This window comes from Myotis davidii, unplaced genomic scaffold (assembly GCF_000327345.1).
Source record: "Myotis davidii unplaced genomic scaffold, ASM32734v1 scaffold1277, whole genome shotgun sequence".
Lineage (NCBI taxonomy): Eukaryota > Metazoa > Chordata > Mammalia > Chiroptera > Vespertilionidae > Myotis > Myotis davidii.
Window position 1 is genome coordinate 522001 of NW_006290682.1, and position 14968 is coordinate 536968.

Sequence of the window (14968 nt, forward strand, 5' to 3'; positions counted from 1 at the left end):
GCAGCTTAGGCCCGCCCCCCATCAGTCGGACATCCCCCAAGGGCTCCCGGACGGCGAATGTCGTGCACCGGGCCTCTAGTATATGTATATATATAAAAAAAGACCTTATTGTATTGGTCAAATGGGTGGGAAGGGGAATCACTGCTTCGTGAGTTTAGGGAGAGAATACCTGTTTCTTGGGTCCCCGTATTTTTCTTGTTGGCCATGTTAAAGATGGACCTCCTGGAATCCACAAGTAGCCGGTAGTATCCAGCTGTTAAGCAGGCCAAGTTCATGGCGTCTGATGATTCCATCAGCAGCGTGATGGGCTACACAAAAGAGAACGACTTGGTTAAAGCCATCTCTCCTGGCTCTCTTCCCTCAGGTGACAACGACTGCATTTGTGCATAGGAAATGTAAACAATAAAAGTTATTGAGCAACCATTTCATCGGAAAAACAGAAATGTGGGGAAAAGGTCAGGCGTAACAGAGAGCCTTACTGAGAAACACGTAGGTGGCATCATTTTAAAACCTAGACATTTTGAGTCTTTTCCAAGTCCAGAAAGAAAATAACATTGGTTTTGTTCCCAAACAGTTAACATTTTAAAAAAGTGATAGTTAAGGAGTTTGTTAGCCGATCGGAACCCACAGTCTGAAAAATCATAGGAAGTGAAGTTTGGGTTCATGATGAAAATTAGTGTTGAAGAGAAGTAAAAATGAAGTGGAAATTACTGCTAAGACGGAACAAAAAGTGTCAAATAGATCCAGAAAGAGGCTGCTTCTAAAAGAAACTGTCAATTAACAGGAGGTCAAAGGAGAGATGAGAAAAGGCCTTGCTAAAAAATTAAACTTTCTGGAACCAGTGAGGTTATTATTTCCTGATATATGGATCTTTGGGTCGCGAACAATGAAAATCCATCCTGCATATCAGATATTTACATGACGATTCATAACAGTAGCAACATGGCAGTTATGAAGTAGCAACGAAAATAATTTTATGGTTGGGGGTCACCACAACATGAGGAACTGTATTAAAGGGTCACGGCATTAGGAAAGTTGAGAACCACTGGACTAGAGGGAAGGAAATGTTCAATTTAAGCAACTATTCTCATTGAGTTAGGAAGGGTAGAGGGGCTGGCGTGCTCTTGCTGAGAGACAAAGCAAGAGGGAAATAAGAGAACAACAAAAAAGCAGACACCCAGGTAGACAGAGAAATAGCGAGATGATAGGGCTCTTGCTTTCGCTCCCGCTGGTGGAATCTAACTTCCCACCCAAAGCTGCTCTACTGGTTACTGAACTGCCTTTTCCTCCCATTTCAATTGAGGTCTCCTCTCAAGCCACCCCACAATTATTTATAGGGGCAGGAAACCATGGATAGGGTCTCGCCACCCACTTCTGTTTGGGACAGATTATCCCTAGTTAGCAGGTCTGTGATGACTGCATCCAATTCATCCTTTTCCCATGATGAGCTATTGTTTTCAGCATTTTTGATCATAGACCAGGCAGGCATTCCAAGTCTACTCTTGTACATTGAAGACAAAGAGAGTCCCTGGATTAGCCCATGAAATCCCATGGGCCATGGCCAACATGGTGGAGCTGCACATTCTCTCTCTCTTTTTTCAAATATATTTTATTGATTTTTTACAGAGCGGAAGAGAGAGGAATAGAGAGTTAGAAACATCGATGAGAGAGAAACATCCATCAGCTGCCTCCTGCACACTCCCTACTGGGGATGTGCCCGCAACCAAGGTACATGCCCTTGACTGGAATCGAACCTGGGACCCTTGAGTCCGCAAGCTGACGCTCTATCCACTGAGCCAAACTGGTCAGGGTTCGAGGTCATCTCTTCCTGCTGCAGAGTATTGATGCTGTCCAATCTGCTGTGTAGAAACCCTTTCCCATATTCTCAGTTCCTTTTAATCCACTCTGTCCATGCCGCCGTGGTGGGAGTGGGTCCCCCCTGCCTGTTCTCAGAGCACTTCCGGTTGACAGTGCTTGCTTTGTGGAGTCACTGCCTCTCTTCCGGTCAGTGCCTCTTCTCCACACAAACACTGGTACATCAACAATGCCCCAATCCAACGACTCATCTATTACTGGGACAAGAAGGTGGGGTCAGGGGGCCTTGATCACTTCCTAACAACTCCTGTTTGGGGAGGAAAGCTTTACCCCTTGAGGACGATCTCAGATTGCTGTTTTAAATGGAATGACCATGACATTCATAGGAATCAGGACCCATTGCTCTAGTATGAAAAGACAGACTGACTAAAATGCTCAGCTTTTCCAAAAGCATAAACACAGGGGGCCAGATCTAACGCAAGGGAGTGGGAGTTCTAATCAGAGTTGGGGAAAATCTCCCCGTCTATACAAGATTCATACATTCTAAAAAGTTAGAAGCGAAAAATCTCTCCCACTCTCTCTGACTCATGCATTCCGGAGCTGAAAGGACCTTAGAAATGAACTTGCTCGCTCTCTGACATAGACAAGAAGAAACCGAGCCGAGGGAAGAAGAGCGACTTGTCCCCGTGAGTTGGGTGGATTTTTTTTTCTGTGCCACATCGCATCTCTGATGCTCTGGACACATGGACATTCTACATGCTTTCTAAGTAGCAGCAGCGTAGCACAAACTGGCTGCTCCAATCAAGGCCATGTGCCAACATCCGGCCGACTTACCTTCACGTCCAGCACGTGGAGCTCCACCCTCACCAAGCTCTCCTCTTCGGTAAACATCTCGATCCTGTTCACGTGGCTGAAGTCAGCTAAGAGAGCCACCAGGTTGGTTTTGGTGTTTATGACGTGGCTTATGCCATATCGGGGCCCCACCAGGAGGGTCACTTCCGAGCGCTTTTCTGCCTGCTGTGAAAGGGACATTGACAAAATATAAAAATACTAGACTTCTAAGAACCGAGAGAATGTGTTTATAGAACTGCATTTTCTTTTTTAATAGATTTTTATGGATTTCAGAGAGGAAGGGAGAGGGAGAGAGAGAGAGAGAAACATCAATGATGAGACAGAATCATGGATCGGCTGCCTCCTGCACAGACCCCACTGGGGATGGAGCCCGCAACCCAGGCCTGTGCCCTGACTGGGAATCGAACCCTGATCTCCTGGTTCATAGGTTGATGCTCAACCCCTGAACCACGCTGGCTGGACAAAACTCCATTTTCTTTAGAAAGCATTTCTAGGTTTTATTGTACTAAGTCACCCAATTAGAAGAACCAGATATATGATTGCATTGAGGCTCTGAAAAATTAAGAATAATGTAGAAAGTCAATGTTGCCATAGCATGTACATTCATAATCATGAGAGGTTTTTAGAAATGAGAATTTTTTTTTTATGTGAAAGCAACTTTTGGCCCAATGACTGAAAGGAGGGCCATGGTCAGAGTACATCACTTCTGGGTTTTCCCACTCCTTTTCCCAGGGCACGCTGCGGTGCCGTGTCTGGTTTAACATTTCTTCCCACAGTTCAGACTGTGGTGCAGTGAATTAGAAACAAAGGCTGGCAAGTATTCACAGCTGACTTGTTTCTGTCATCAAGAGCAGTCATTCAAGACAGCCCATGCAGTGACATTTCCAGGCCTCCATGACTTTCCAGAAAAAGCAAAACACAAAACAAAACAAAAAAAGAAAGAAAAGTAAAGAAAGAAAGAACTTACCACTAGTGTTGCCTTGAACACACGGCCCCCATACAGACGAAGGTCACTGAGGAACTTGAGATAATGGACCTTGGCTTGCAGGGCAGAGAGCTGTGGGGAGAGAAGAGACATCAGGTGTGAACTCCATTGGGTGTGACTCCATTCCTGCCAGAGACCAGCTGAAAACCAGGGCAAATGAGATGACTGCCAACAGGCGCATGTGACAAGGACTCGTCATGAAAAATGAAATAAAATCGCTCTGTATTTGGCTTCCCGATGAAGGGCGGCGGCAGGGCATTTGGATTAAACTTGTTTTATTTTGGGGAAACGTGTGGGGAACTCATAAGTACAGGTGCGCTGGGCCAGGGCACTCAACAAAGTGAGAACAAGCCCTGGTCGGTTTGGCTCAGTGGACAGATCATCGACCTGTGGACTAAAGGGTCCCAGGTTCGATTCCAGTCAAGGGGATATGCCCAGGTTGTGGGCTTGATCCCCAGTGGGGAGGGTGCAGGAGACAGCGAATCAATGATTCTGTCTCATCATTGATGTTTCTATCTCTCCCTCTTCCTTCCTCTCGGAAATTAATTTAAAAATATTTTTTTAAAAAACTGAGAACAAGATGATAAAATGTTCCACTGAAACATCTACTCATAAGGAGGTTTCAAAAGGCGAGTGATGTCTCCAATTGCTATCAGGGACAAAGGCAGTTGTACATTCTCCCACCCACAGGAGACCTGCCTGTATGCGGTTTGTGGGAGTGGTTTTGAATACACACCTGACATCTATCTAAAGCCTTTAAACAGGCTCTACATGCCCAGGTCAAGTTTCTCACAGTCTTTGCAAGTTTTTAGAGGGAAATGAACTTCCTGAGCGTTGTGGGAGTGTTGGAACTTGCTCTCTAAGTCCCCGTTTCATTCATTCGACTCCGGGAATCTATTGAGGTTCATGAATGATTCACAAATGAAATTTTATCCAGATGAAATTTATCTTCAGAAAGACTTAAATATGTAGATTCCCATGTCATAACAAAGTACTTGATACAAAAACAACAGTCCATGGTTCATACCGAACGTGCCAGGAATGTCTGTTGGGGGCGAGATTTCCAACAAGCGTAGACCCTCAGTAGCAGTGACTGTTTTCAATCGGAGGTGACTTGCCAACTCATTGGTTAACTCACCTAAGCGCACTACCCTTTATGTAACTGGCATTCAGGGCTGTTCATCCATCCTATTTCTTTTAAAAACCCCAAGCAATTTGCAAATCAATTCGAAAGCAAGCCACTCACTCTTGGCTAGAAGGAATGACCTTCATAGACAGATCAATCTTAGAGCAGGCATCCAAATTAGAAAACCAGTGGGCCAGGCCTGAGAAACCCCCCTATCAAGTTAGTCAAAAGAAATGAGCTTTGGGCAAATCAGATCCGAAATTTTAAAAATCTTGATCTGTGATGTCCTGCTACAATTCTATGAGCTGAATGGTTCCAGGAACCGGAAGTAAGTTGAAGGGACGGATAGCATGTTGAATCGGATTATTTGTTTAAAAAAGCCATGGGGTGGGGGGAGAAAGGGGTCCTAATATGAGGTGACAGGAGAAGATGTGACTTTGGGTGGTGGGCACATGATGCTCTATACAGATTTTGTAACCTAGTAATCCACACATGAAACCTGTATGCTCGTGTTGACTAATGTCACCCCAATATAATTTAATAAAAACAAGTGGCAACATGGCATAAAGAAAATGAGTACAATGGTTCCCCCCCCTTATCTGTAAGACATATATTTCAAAGCCCCCAGTGGATGCCCGAAACCTTTGACAGTACCGAACCCTATATATACTATGTTCTTTCCTGTACATACATATCTACACTGAGTGGCCAGGTTATTATCACCACCCCATCAGTACAATGAAGTGAATTAGTTATGCAAATAATAATAATAATAATAAAACCTTGAGAGTATTTGCTTAGGAAGTTTTCAATATTCAGTATTTTTGGAAGTGTCAATGAAGTACTGATGGGGTGGTCATAATAATCTGGCCACTCAGTGTAATTTATAAAATAGGCATACTGAGAGATTAACAGCAATAACTAATAACAAAATAGAACAATGATAAAAATTAAAATAAAATTTAAAAAGCCAGCCGAAACCGGTTTGGCTCAGTGGATAGAGCGTTGGCCTGCGGACTGAAAGGTCCCAGGTTCGATTCCGGTCAAGGGCATGTACCTGGGTTGCGGGCACATCCCCAGTGGGAGATGTGCAGGAGGCAGCTGATCGATGTTTCTCTCTCATCGATGTTTCTGGCTCTCTATCTCTCTCCCTTCCTCTCTGTAAAAAATCAATAAAATATATTTTAAAAAAATTTAAAAAGCCAAAGGGTGAGGAGGGACTAGCAATAAGCAAGTAAAAATGACTCAAGATCAGATCCTAAGACCAAGAATTGCCCATATAAACAGTGATTTGTATTGGCATCTCCCGAGTTCCTATGGCCAATGTCAACAGGAAAATGCCCTTGAGTTGGTAGGCTTCTTCCGGTTTCACAGGACCAGTATTTTCAAGGCCTTTCCCTCCCCGGTTCCTGAAACCCCGCGCTTTGTATTACCTATAAACACAGCTCTTTATTCTGACCAATAGTATATTTTTAAATACCCTTTGTGTTTCTCCTACTTGATAATAAAAAAGATTGTAACTTGAACGATGGTGAACACAGAAATCATTTCATTGTCCTTCCAAAAGTCAGGTCTCATTCACTGGTTGTCAGCGTGGGGTGAGTCTGTGCCCCAGGACACATGTCCGGTGGCGTCTTTGTTTGTCACAATTGAGGGGTGGGTGCTACTGGCCTCTCGCGGATAGAGGCCAGGGATGCTGCGAAACATCTCACAGTGCGCAGGACAGCCACAGCCCCAACACAGTACCACTGACCTGGTCCCCAAGGTCAGTGGTACTGATGTAGGGAACCCTGGTTTAGTTAACGTGGCATCCGGCCTGCAGGGACCCGTGCTGGCTGCTGCACCCTTGAGCTAGTCTGAGTGGAAAGCAAGAGCATATGGAAATGTACAATTTTCTTGCAAGTCTAGCCTCTAACCCAGTGGTTCTCAACCTGTGGGTCGCGACCCCTTTGGCGGTCGAACGACCCTTTCACAGGGGTCGCCTAAGACCATCCTGCAGATCAGATATTGACATGACGATTCCTAACAGTAGCAACATGACAGTGATGAAGTAGCAACGGAAATAATTTTATGGTTGGGTCACAACATGAGGAACTGTATTTATTTGGCCAGAAGGTTGAGAACCACTGCATTAGAGTCCTGTGTTTCAATAGCTCCCAGGTGATTCTAGTTCAGGCCCAGGCCCCACTGAGCAAGGCAGAGCCCCATATAATACAAGCCTATAGCTTGGAAGAAAGAAATAGGTTTCCATAAAAATACTTATTTTTCACTAGTCTTAGGAACATGTTAATGGTTAAAACTAAAAAGGTTAGAATGTTTCTGCTTCTGAAAATATGGGGCTAAGTCTTTTATTCATGGGCTAATTTTAAACGTTTAAAAAAAATGCATGCAAGCCTCTCTCTTTAAAATCCATTTTCTATTAAGATGCAAATGTGATACCTTTTTGCCGGGTGGTACCAAGTTTTGATTTGCTTTGACAAGGTGTGAAAGTGCCTTCTTTATGTTCTTCTCTTTCATGCTTTGCAGCACAGCCGAGGGAAGGAACGTCTCTAATCCCCACTCTTTTCTGCAATAAAGAGCGTGGCTTTAATTTCACATCCTTCTGATGGGGAGTGAGCGAAGACAAAATGGTGCTCTGATGTTTGTTGGAACAAACGAAGTCTTGGCGAGGCAGGGAAAGGAGACGAGTCCCCACTTCGGGAAGCAACTTCTAATTTACACTCAGGAAACACTATTTGATCTTTCGGACCCGTGTTTGCATTTTTAAAAGAAACACATCGCTCACTCTCCAGAGAGATAGCAAAGAGGCATTTGGGATTTATGGACACTGCAGTCTCCAGCTAAATCACCCCCCGAGGCTCTTCAAGTTCACACATATCTGAGCTGGTATTTCCGACACCAATGTCTCCCCATCCCTTGTTTATTCTCATTCTCACCTCTCCCTGTCCGCCCACACTCTGTCTCTCTTCTCTGAAAAGGATGGACGCAACTCCTTCATCATGCCCTAACCATGCCTCCCTCTCCATCTCCCTTGTTCATGGCTGTTTCCCTGCAGACACGGCCAGTTCATGTCTACCGAACTCCTTCGATCAACATCTCTGGCTTGGGGCGGAAATGAAGAGGAATGACGCTGGTGTGGAGTCAGGGTGGGGTTCATGACCCTTAAGTTCGTCTGGTATGATGGGAAAGTACAAACATCTCATAGGAATGGATATATTAGGAAACAGACAAACAAATTGGACTGGGTTAATAGTTTTGTTTTTTGTTTTTTTACCGAGAAGCCATTTCCCTATGACTACAACCCTATGCTAAGGTTCCTTATTTTGAATTTCAGGAACTATCCTGGTTGATCATGTGCCCAAACAGTGTCTTCTAAATTATGTGGAGAACTTGAGAAGGTGCCGGCTATTTCTCCTGCTCTAGGTCCTCTTTAAAGAAGGGTAGCAAGACCTCCTCCTCCCACTTCACCATTAACCTTCATCTTCACCTGCTCAGATGGTGTTTTCCATAATCAGCATTTTCTCCCTCCTCCTCAGCTTGTACTTATTATTTTTAAAATATATATATAATAATAAAAGGGTAATATGCTAATTAGACCAGAAAACCTTCCAGATGAAGCCAGGGCTGCTAGGGAAGCCCGGGTCTGAACCCGGTTCTCTTCAGTCCACAGGCCAATACCATACCGACTGAGCCGTGGGGGATTGAGCCCATAACCCAGCCATGTGTCCTGAGCAGGAATCGAACCCTGAACGCCTACTTCATAGGTTGACACTCAACCACTGAGCCACACCAGCTGGGCTGTACTTATTATCTTTACCCATCATTTGGCAGTCCTTATGGGGCTACCTTATAACTCTACTTGCATTATTATTTTAAGTCATTACTTTTCATATCTTTATGTCTTGTCTTTATGATCAGATCACAGGTTGATGGATGATTAAGATTATAATTCATACTTTCTACTTTCTACTGTCCCAGAGTGAATACCATATAAAATGCTCAATGAACATTTGTTGGGTGTATGAATAATTAATGAGAACATTATCTCATAGATGCTACAAGGTTCTCAGTCAAGTTAGTTATCTCTGGAAATGTTTGACTGCCATGTTCAACCTGGGAACATGTGGGTCCAGAGAGTACGGACAGAAATACATTTTGGGTATCTGAAATTCATCCCAATTGGTGCAGGCCACCCTTCCAACTGGGAGCCATTTTCACCCACGTCCACAGAAAGGGGAGTGGATGGGGGTCTGAATGTGTCCATCTGAATGCGAGACCTCTTTAGGAGTGACTCTCTCAGGCTACAGTCATAGCGCATTTGGTGAGAGAGAAAGAGAGAAAGCATCTGTGAAAAGGAGTGGCCAGGACTGGAAGACCCGAGGTTCTCATACTGCACGTAACAATTTCTCTGTAGGTATTGGAGGAGAACTGAGTTGTAAGAACAGTGGCTTTGGAGTCAGTAGAAGAAGGCTGTCTTCCTACCCCTTTTTTTTAAAAAAATGTATTTTTATTGATTTCAGAGAGGAAGGGAGAGGGAGGGAGAGAGAGAACCATTAGTGATGAGAGAGAATCATTGACTGGCTGCCTCCTGCACGCCCCACACTGGGGATGGAGCCCGCAACCCGGGCATGTGCCCTGACTGGCAATCGAACCCTGACCTCCTGGTTCATAGGTCGATGCTCAACCACTGAGCCACATCGGCTGGCTGTCTTCCTACGCTTCTTTAGAGGATCTAGAGCAGAAGAAATAGCCAGCACCTTCTCAAGTTCTTCCCCTAATTTAGAAGACACTGGTTGGGCACATGATCAACCAGGATAGAGTCCCTAAAATTCAACACAAGCTCACAGGCCTGTGGAGAAGAAGCCACAGTGCCCCCTGGGGGTCACCCTGGCACTATGGGATTCAGAATGGCTTTTAGGCAGCCCCTGGGACCAGAAGGTGGGATTGCAATGAGCCTGTACATTTGTTGGAGGAAGAGATGGAGGGGACATGAAGGCTTTTAGTGTCAGATGGAGGTGTAGCTTCAGCCCCGCCAAGAACTTTGAAATATGTGTGTTCCTTTGTCTTAGCATCAGAGCTGCCAGGATTAAGAAGGTATGGCTGCTTTAGGGTATGAATCACTCACCCATAGGGAGAGTGCAAGCATGTCAAACTCGCGGCCGGCGGGCCACATGCCTTGTTTATTAGCATGTCAAACATGCGGCCCGCTGGCCGCGAGTTTGACATGCTTGGACTGTCCAGACTGGGTGACGGAGGGTTCTCTTTTTCAAAGACGACCCTTAAACAGACTCATCAACTGAAGGCGACACAAACTGCCTTTTCTAAGGAGAGGGGCTCTTCTCTGGTCAAAGCGGTGGCACACTGATGCTGTAAGTGGGTACTCGGCAAGACAGGCAAACACGGATTCATGAAGCAGAGCGTGGTCCTGTCGCATCCTTCCCCGCTCTGTCAGTTCGTTACTGCAAACGCCACCCTTCCCGACTGTGACTTAGGACATTGCTATTCGTGCCGCATTCTGACCGTCTACAATAACCTCGCCTGTGCAGGTCGCTCTCTAAACACAGGTGCTTCGAACGATCACACAAACTGTAGTGCAATGTGGACTCTTCCTGCCTGGGTTGGAATCCCACCCTCTCTAGCCTGTGCGACTGGGGCAAAACGACTTCACCCTTCTGTGCCTCAGTTTGCTCCTCTAGAAAATGGAGCGAACACCTTTCTTATCTCACAGGGATGTTGTGAGAATTAAGCAGCTTAACGCCGGAAAAGCGATGAGACCAAAGCTTGCTTGGAACCAAGTCTGTGTAGGAGTTTAGAAATGTGTTTCATTTTCAACCTGACCCTCATTCTCACCGCAATTCTCCAAATGTATATTATGTAAGAAAAGGATCTCTTTCACCCCAAATGAACCTGCCAGTCGTATATTCCTCCCATGTTTAACCAATGGTCTGCCACAACCAAGATGCAGTTTGGAAACAGACATAGGTCAAACATGCACTTGACCGTTAAGGGGGGCAGCAACTTCGTCTCCGAAATGAGTCCCAGGAAACACTTACTCGATGTATTTGAGAGAGATTTTCTGCGTTTGCTTGGTGGTAACGGTTGCGATGTACATTTGCAAGGCGGCCAGCCGCAGGGCTATGTCGTATTTCAGCTCCGGCCCAAATCGCTCCTGTACGACATCGTTACAACTCTGCAGAGAGACCAGCAGGGGGCGCAGCTCGTCAAAGAATGGGCCCAGGCACTGCCTGGTTGGAACAGGTGACCACATCCCCCCTCACTTCAGAGGCAAGGAGGCTAAATGTGGAAACATCTCCCCCGCGCTGCTTGCAACGCGTCAATATTGAATCACGCTCACAAACAGACAGACCACGCAAAATATTTACCATCCATCGACAAGTGAGCTGCTATTTCAATATTTAGCTTTTTGTAGAAAGAATTAGGAATTCAGGTATGGAATTTCCAAACACAGGTGCTGCAATGGAACACACGAAGCCCTGCGGGCATGGTGGTGTCTGGAGTTAGGCTGCTGGGCTGGGGAATCCGGGCGTCCAACCCCCTCCCTCCGCCTCACCGGGCCATGACACTGGGAAAGGGCCTGGTTCTGCGCCTCAGTTTCCCCTTCTGTAAACTGGGATTGATACTGCTCCCTGTTCACAGGGTTGTTGTGAGGGCGACATGAGTGAAAGCGCTCATAAGTGCTAACAGCTGTCACCGCCACCTTCCTCTTTGTCATCATCTAGAGCAGCTTCGGGAGGAGGCATGAGCCAGGCGATGACGGGCGGCGGCGTCCTGGCTTGGCCCGGGACCACCTGTGCGTGTAACTTGGACCCGTTTGCTTTCTCCCGCAGCCTCAGTGTGCTCCTCTGTGACATGGGCATTCACCCAACCACCTCCCGTAGTGGTGGCTGCTCAGATGGGATGCAAAGAAAGTGCTTTATCACAGCGCACCATGCATTCGGGAAAGGGAAACTAGTCAAACCTTCAGTTCAGCCCTAGCCGGTTTGGCTCAGTGGCTAGAGCAGCCGTGGGCAAACTACGGCCCGTGGGCTGGATCCGGCCCGTTTGAAATGAATAAAACTAAAAAAAAAAAGACCGTACCCTTTTATGTAATGATGTTTACTTTGAATTTATATTAGTTCACACAAGCACTCCATCCATGCTTTTGTTCCGGCCTCCGGTCCAGTTTAAGAACCCATGGTGGCCCTCGAGTCAAAAAGTTTGCCCACCCCTGGGCTAGAGCGTCAGCCCGCAGACTGAAGGGTCCCAGGTTTAATTCCGGTCAAGGGCACGTACATTGGTTGCAGGCTCCCTCCCTGGGCCTAGTCAGGGTGTGCAGAAGGCAACCAAACCAATCAATGTGTCTCTCTCACATCGATGTTTCTCTCTCTCTCTCTCTCCCCCTCCCTTCCACTCTCTCTAAAAATCAATGGAAAAGTATGCTCAGTTCATGCCAGTGGTGACACTGATGGTCATTCCATGGCTCTTGACCCCAGTTTGCTCATCTGTAACAGGGAGCCATGTAGCTCACAGGGTTTGCGGGAGCATCACATTGAAGAGCAGCTGAGAGTGTCGTAAAGCGCAACATCCTACATCAGGGGAATGCCTGGCCCGCGGGCCGCAGAAGGCCCGCGACATCATGTGGTCTGGCCCTGCCAAGGCGTGAGGGGCGAGTTCATTCAATGTCTGGCCAGCTAGAGCAGGCTCATTTTAAAGTTGATGATTTGATAGGGCCTGAGAATAATGTTATCGATATCCTGATGGCCCTGGGCAGAGAAAAGGTTCCCCACCCCTGTCCTATATGACAAGCGACCGCTGTTAGGGCGACATCATCCTCCCTCATCAGGGGTGAAGGACCAACCGCATGTTTCTGGCAACTTGGCCTTAACCTCCATTCTGCACGTGCGTGTCCTTGTTTCTGTTCTGGGAAACGAGGCTTGGGGCTAGCCCAGGGGTGGGCAAACTTTTTGACTCGAGGGCCACAGTGGGTTCTTAAACTGGACCGGAGGGCCGGAACAAAAGCATGGATGGAGTGTTTGTGTGAACTAATATAAATTCAAAGTAAACATCATTACATAAAAGGGTACGGTCTTTTTTTTTTTTTTTAGTTTTATTCATTTCAAAAGGGCCGGATCCGGCCCGCGGGCCGTAGTTTGCCTCCCTAACATTTGCTCCCCTTTAGGATCTGACACCATCAAGGGTGCAGGGGAAGTGGGTCTGACTCGAGGCGGGCATGTCACGTGAGAGCATTTGGTTCTGCTAGTCTTGGGTTGGCCAGTTCTTTCCAAGCGCCCAGTGCTGTTCATAACGGAGCAGCATGGGCCTGGGGGCCCAGAGCGGGTCATTTTATAGTCCCATCGGGATGAGGGGGAGGGAGCCCCCCAGCGCAGTGCCAGGCTGTAAAGGGCACGCAACTCGGCTTTGTGATGCATCACTTTTCCCCACGGCTGCTATCGCCTAATGGCCCGGAAACAGGATATTAGCATCGGATTCAGAGACAAGAGCTCCAGGTACGAGCCTAAGCTCTGTCAACTATTCATCAAATGACCTTGGACGTGACATTTCATCTCTCTTACATCTCGGGTTTCTTATATGAAAAATGGGCTAAAACAGCTAAGTCAAGGTTGCTGCTATACTTGTAAGGATGTTTCATCAAATGTCATGTGCCTTTCAAAGGTGAGTCATCACTCTTGCTTCTAAGAGTTGTGACTGGAACTGTGTTTCCCATCCCTATTATACTGTGAGTGTCTCCTGTATTTGAAAGGGACTTCTGGGTGAATTTCTTATCAAGGTGATTAGCCACTTAATTACATTATACATAATGTGATTACATTTAATTCGTTCTGACTACTCCTGGAGAATTCATGTGAAGTCTGACTTACATATTTGGGTACTAATCATGCTTTTATGACCCTCAACTCCTTTCCTTAAAATACAGTTACACAAGCAAATGGTGGGCATTCTTCTTAATAGAGACTCCAGTTTAGTCCTACAGGAAGTTCATTTACAATGAACAGCTAGATGTTTAAAAGGAACCGGATCCCGCTCGTGTTGAAAAACACATTGTAGCCTCAGGTACTACCTTGTTTACTAACTGGCGGAACGGATCTTTTTCTTAATGGATAGGGGACGGCTACATGTGAGCGTGGCTCATTACACTTATGAATGAGAACAGTCTGGATTGTTAAGATTTACGCTATTATAGATGCTGAAGTCTCGGCCATACCTCAGGTCCCATCAATGACCAGGTGATTAATATTATCACCATTGGAACCTGTTTTCATTGCCACGGTCCATAGTCAATGGCTACTGTCCTCATTAGAGGCCCACTAGGCTGAGTCCATTTTTGTCTCTCTCTCTTTTTTTTAAATAAATATATTTTTATTGATTTCAGGGGGGGAAGGGAGAGGGAGAGATAGAAACATCAATGATGAGAGAGATCATTGATCGGCTGCCTCCTGCATGCCCCATATTGGGGATCGAGCCCACAACCTGGGCATGTGCCCTTGACCGGACTCGAACCCGGGACCCTTCAGTCCGCAGGCTGATGCTCTATCCACTGAGCCAAACCGGCTAGGGCCATTTTTGTCTTGGTAATGGGATATATATTGCTTCTGCTTACGCTTTTGTTTTCTAGACTAATTTTATTGCATCTTTTTAGCACCTTCGAATCAACACGGGCCCACAGCACCATTTGCGCAGCCACTGACCGCTGCGAGGCGGAAGCTATTTTAGACACACCGCACATGGCGCGCTGCGAGGCCTCTGGAAGCTGGGGGTCTGAGTCCAAGAAATCCTCATTTCCGGTTCTCAGTGGAAGAGAGAAAAGGTGATGATGGCAGCTTCGTTTCAGTCTCTGTCACCTGCCCCACGTGGCTACCCACAACCCCCATGGGCTGCCCGTTGAAGGGGTCGCTAATCCACCACCCGTGCAACACCCAAGGTCTTGGGAAGATCTATTCCGGGGCAAGATCCCTGGACAGGTTTCTTGTTCTCAGGACAATCTCGGGGTATAAAAGATGGGTCTTGCCCTAACTAAATTTGGCTCAGTGGATGGAGCGTTGGCCTGTGGACTGAAGGGTCCCAGGTTGAATTCCGGTCAAGGGCACATGCCTGGGTTGTGTGCAGGAGGCAACCAATCAATGATTCTCTCTCATAATTGATGTTTCTATCTCTCTCTCCCTCTCCCTTCA

General features: G+C 46.5%; 1 protein-coding gene across 2 annotated transcripts in view; it reads right to left on the reverse strand.

The window, feature by feature from the left end:
* FRMPD4 (FERM and PDZ domain containing 4) overlaps positions 1–14968 on the reverse strand; it is a 513731-nt gene that overhangs the window by 11969 nt on the left and 486794 nt on the right. For both annotated transcript variants that reach the window (XM_006763797.2, XM_015563957.1), the window contains exons 10-14: positions 10832–10968; positions 7218–7344; positions 3635–3724; positions 2650–2832; positions 170–308 (exon numbers count right to left, since the gene is read on the reverse strand). In XM_006763797.2, coding sequence (XP_006763860.1) covers positions 170–308; positions 2650–2832; positions 3635–3724; positions 7218–7344; positions 10832–10968 — 676 coding nt within the window. The remainder of the gene's footprint in view (positions 1–169; positions 309–2649; positions 2833–3634; positions 3725–7217; positions 7345–10831; positions 10969–14968) is intronic.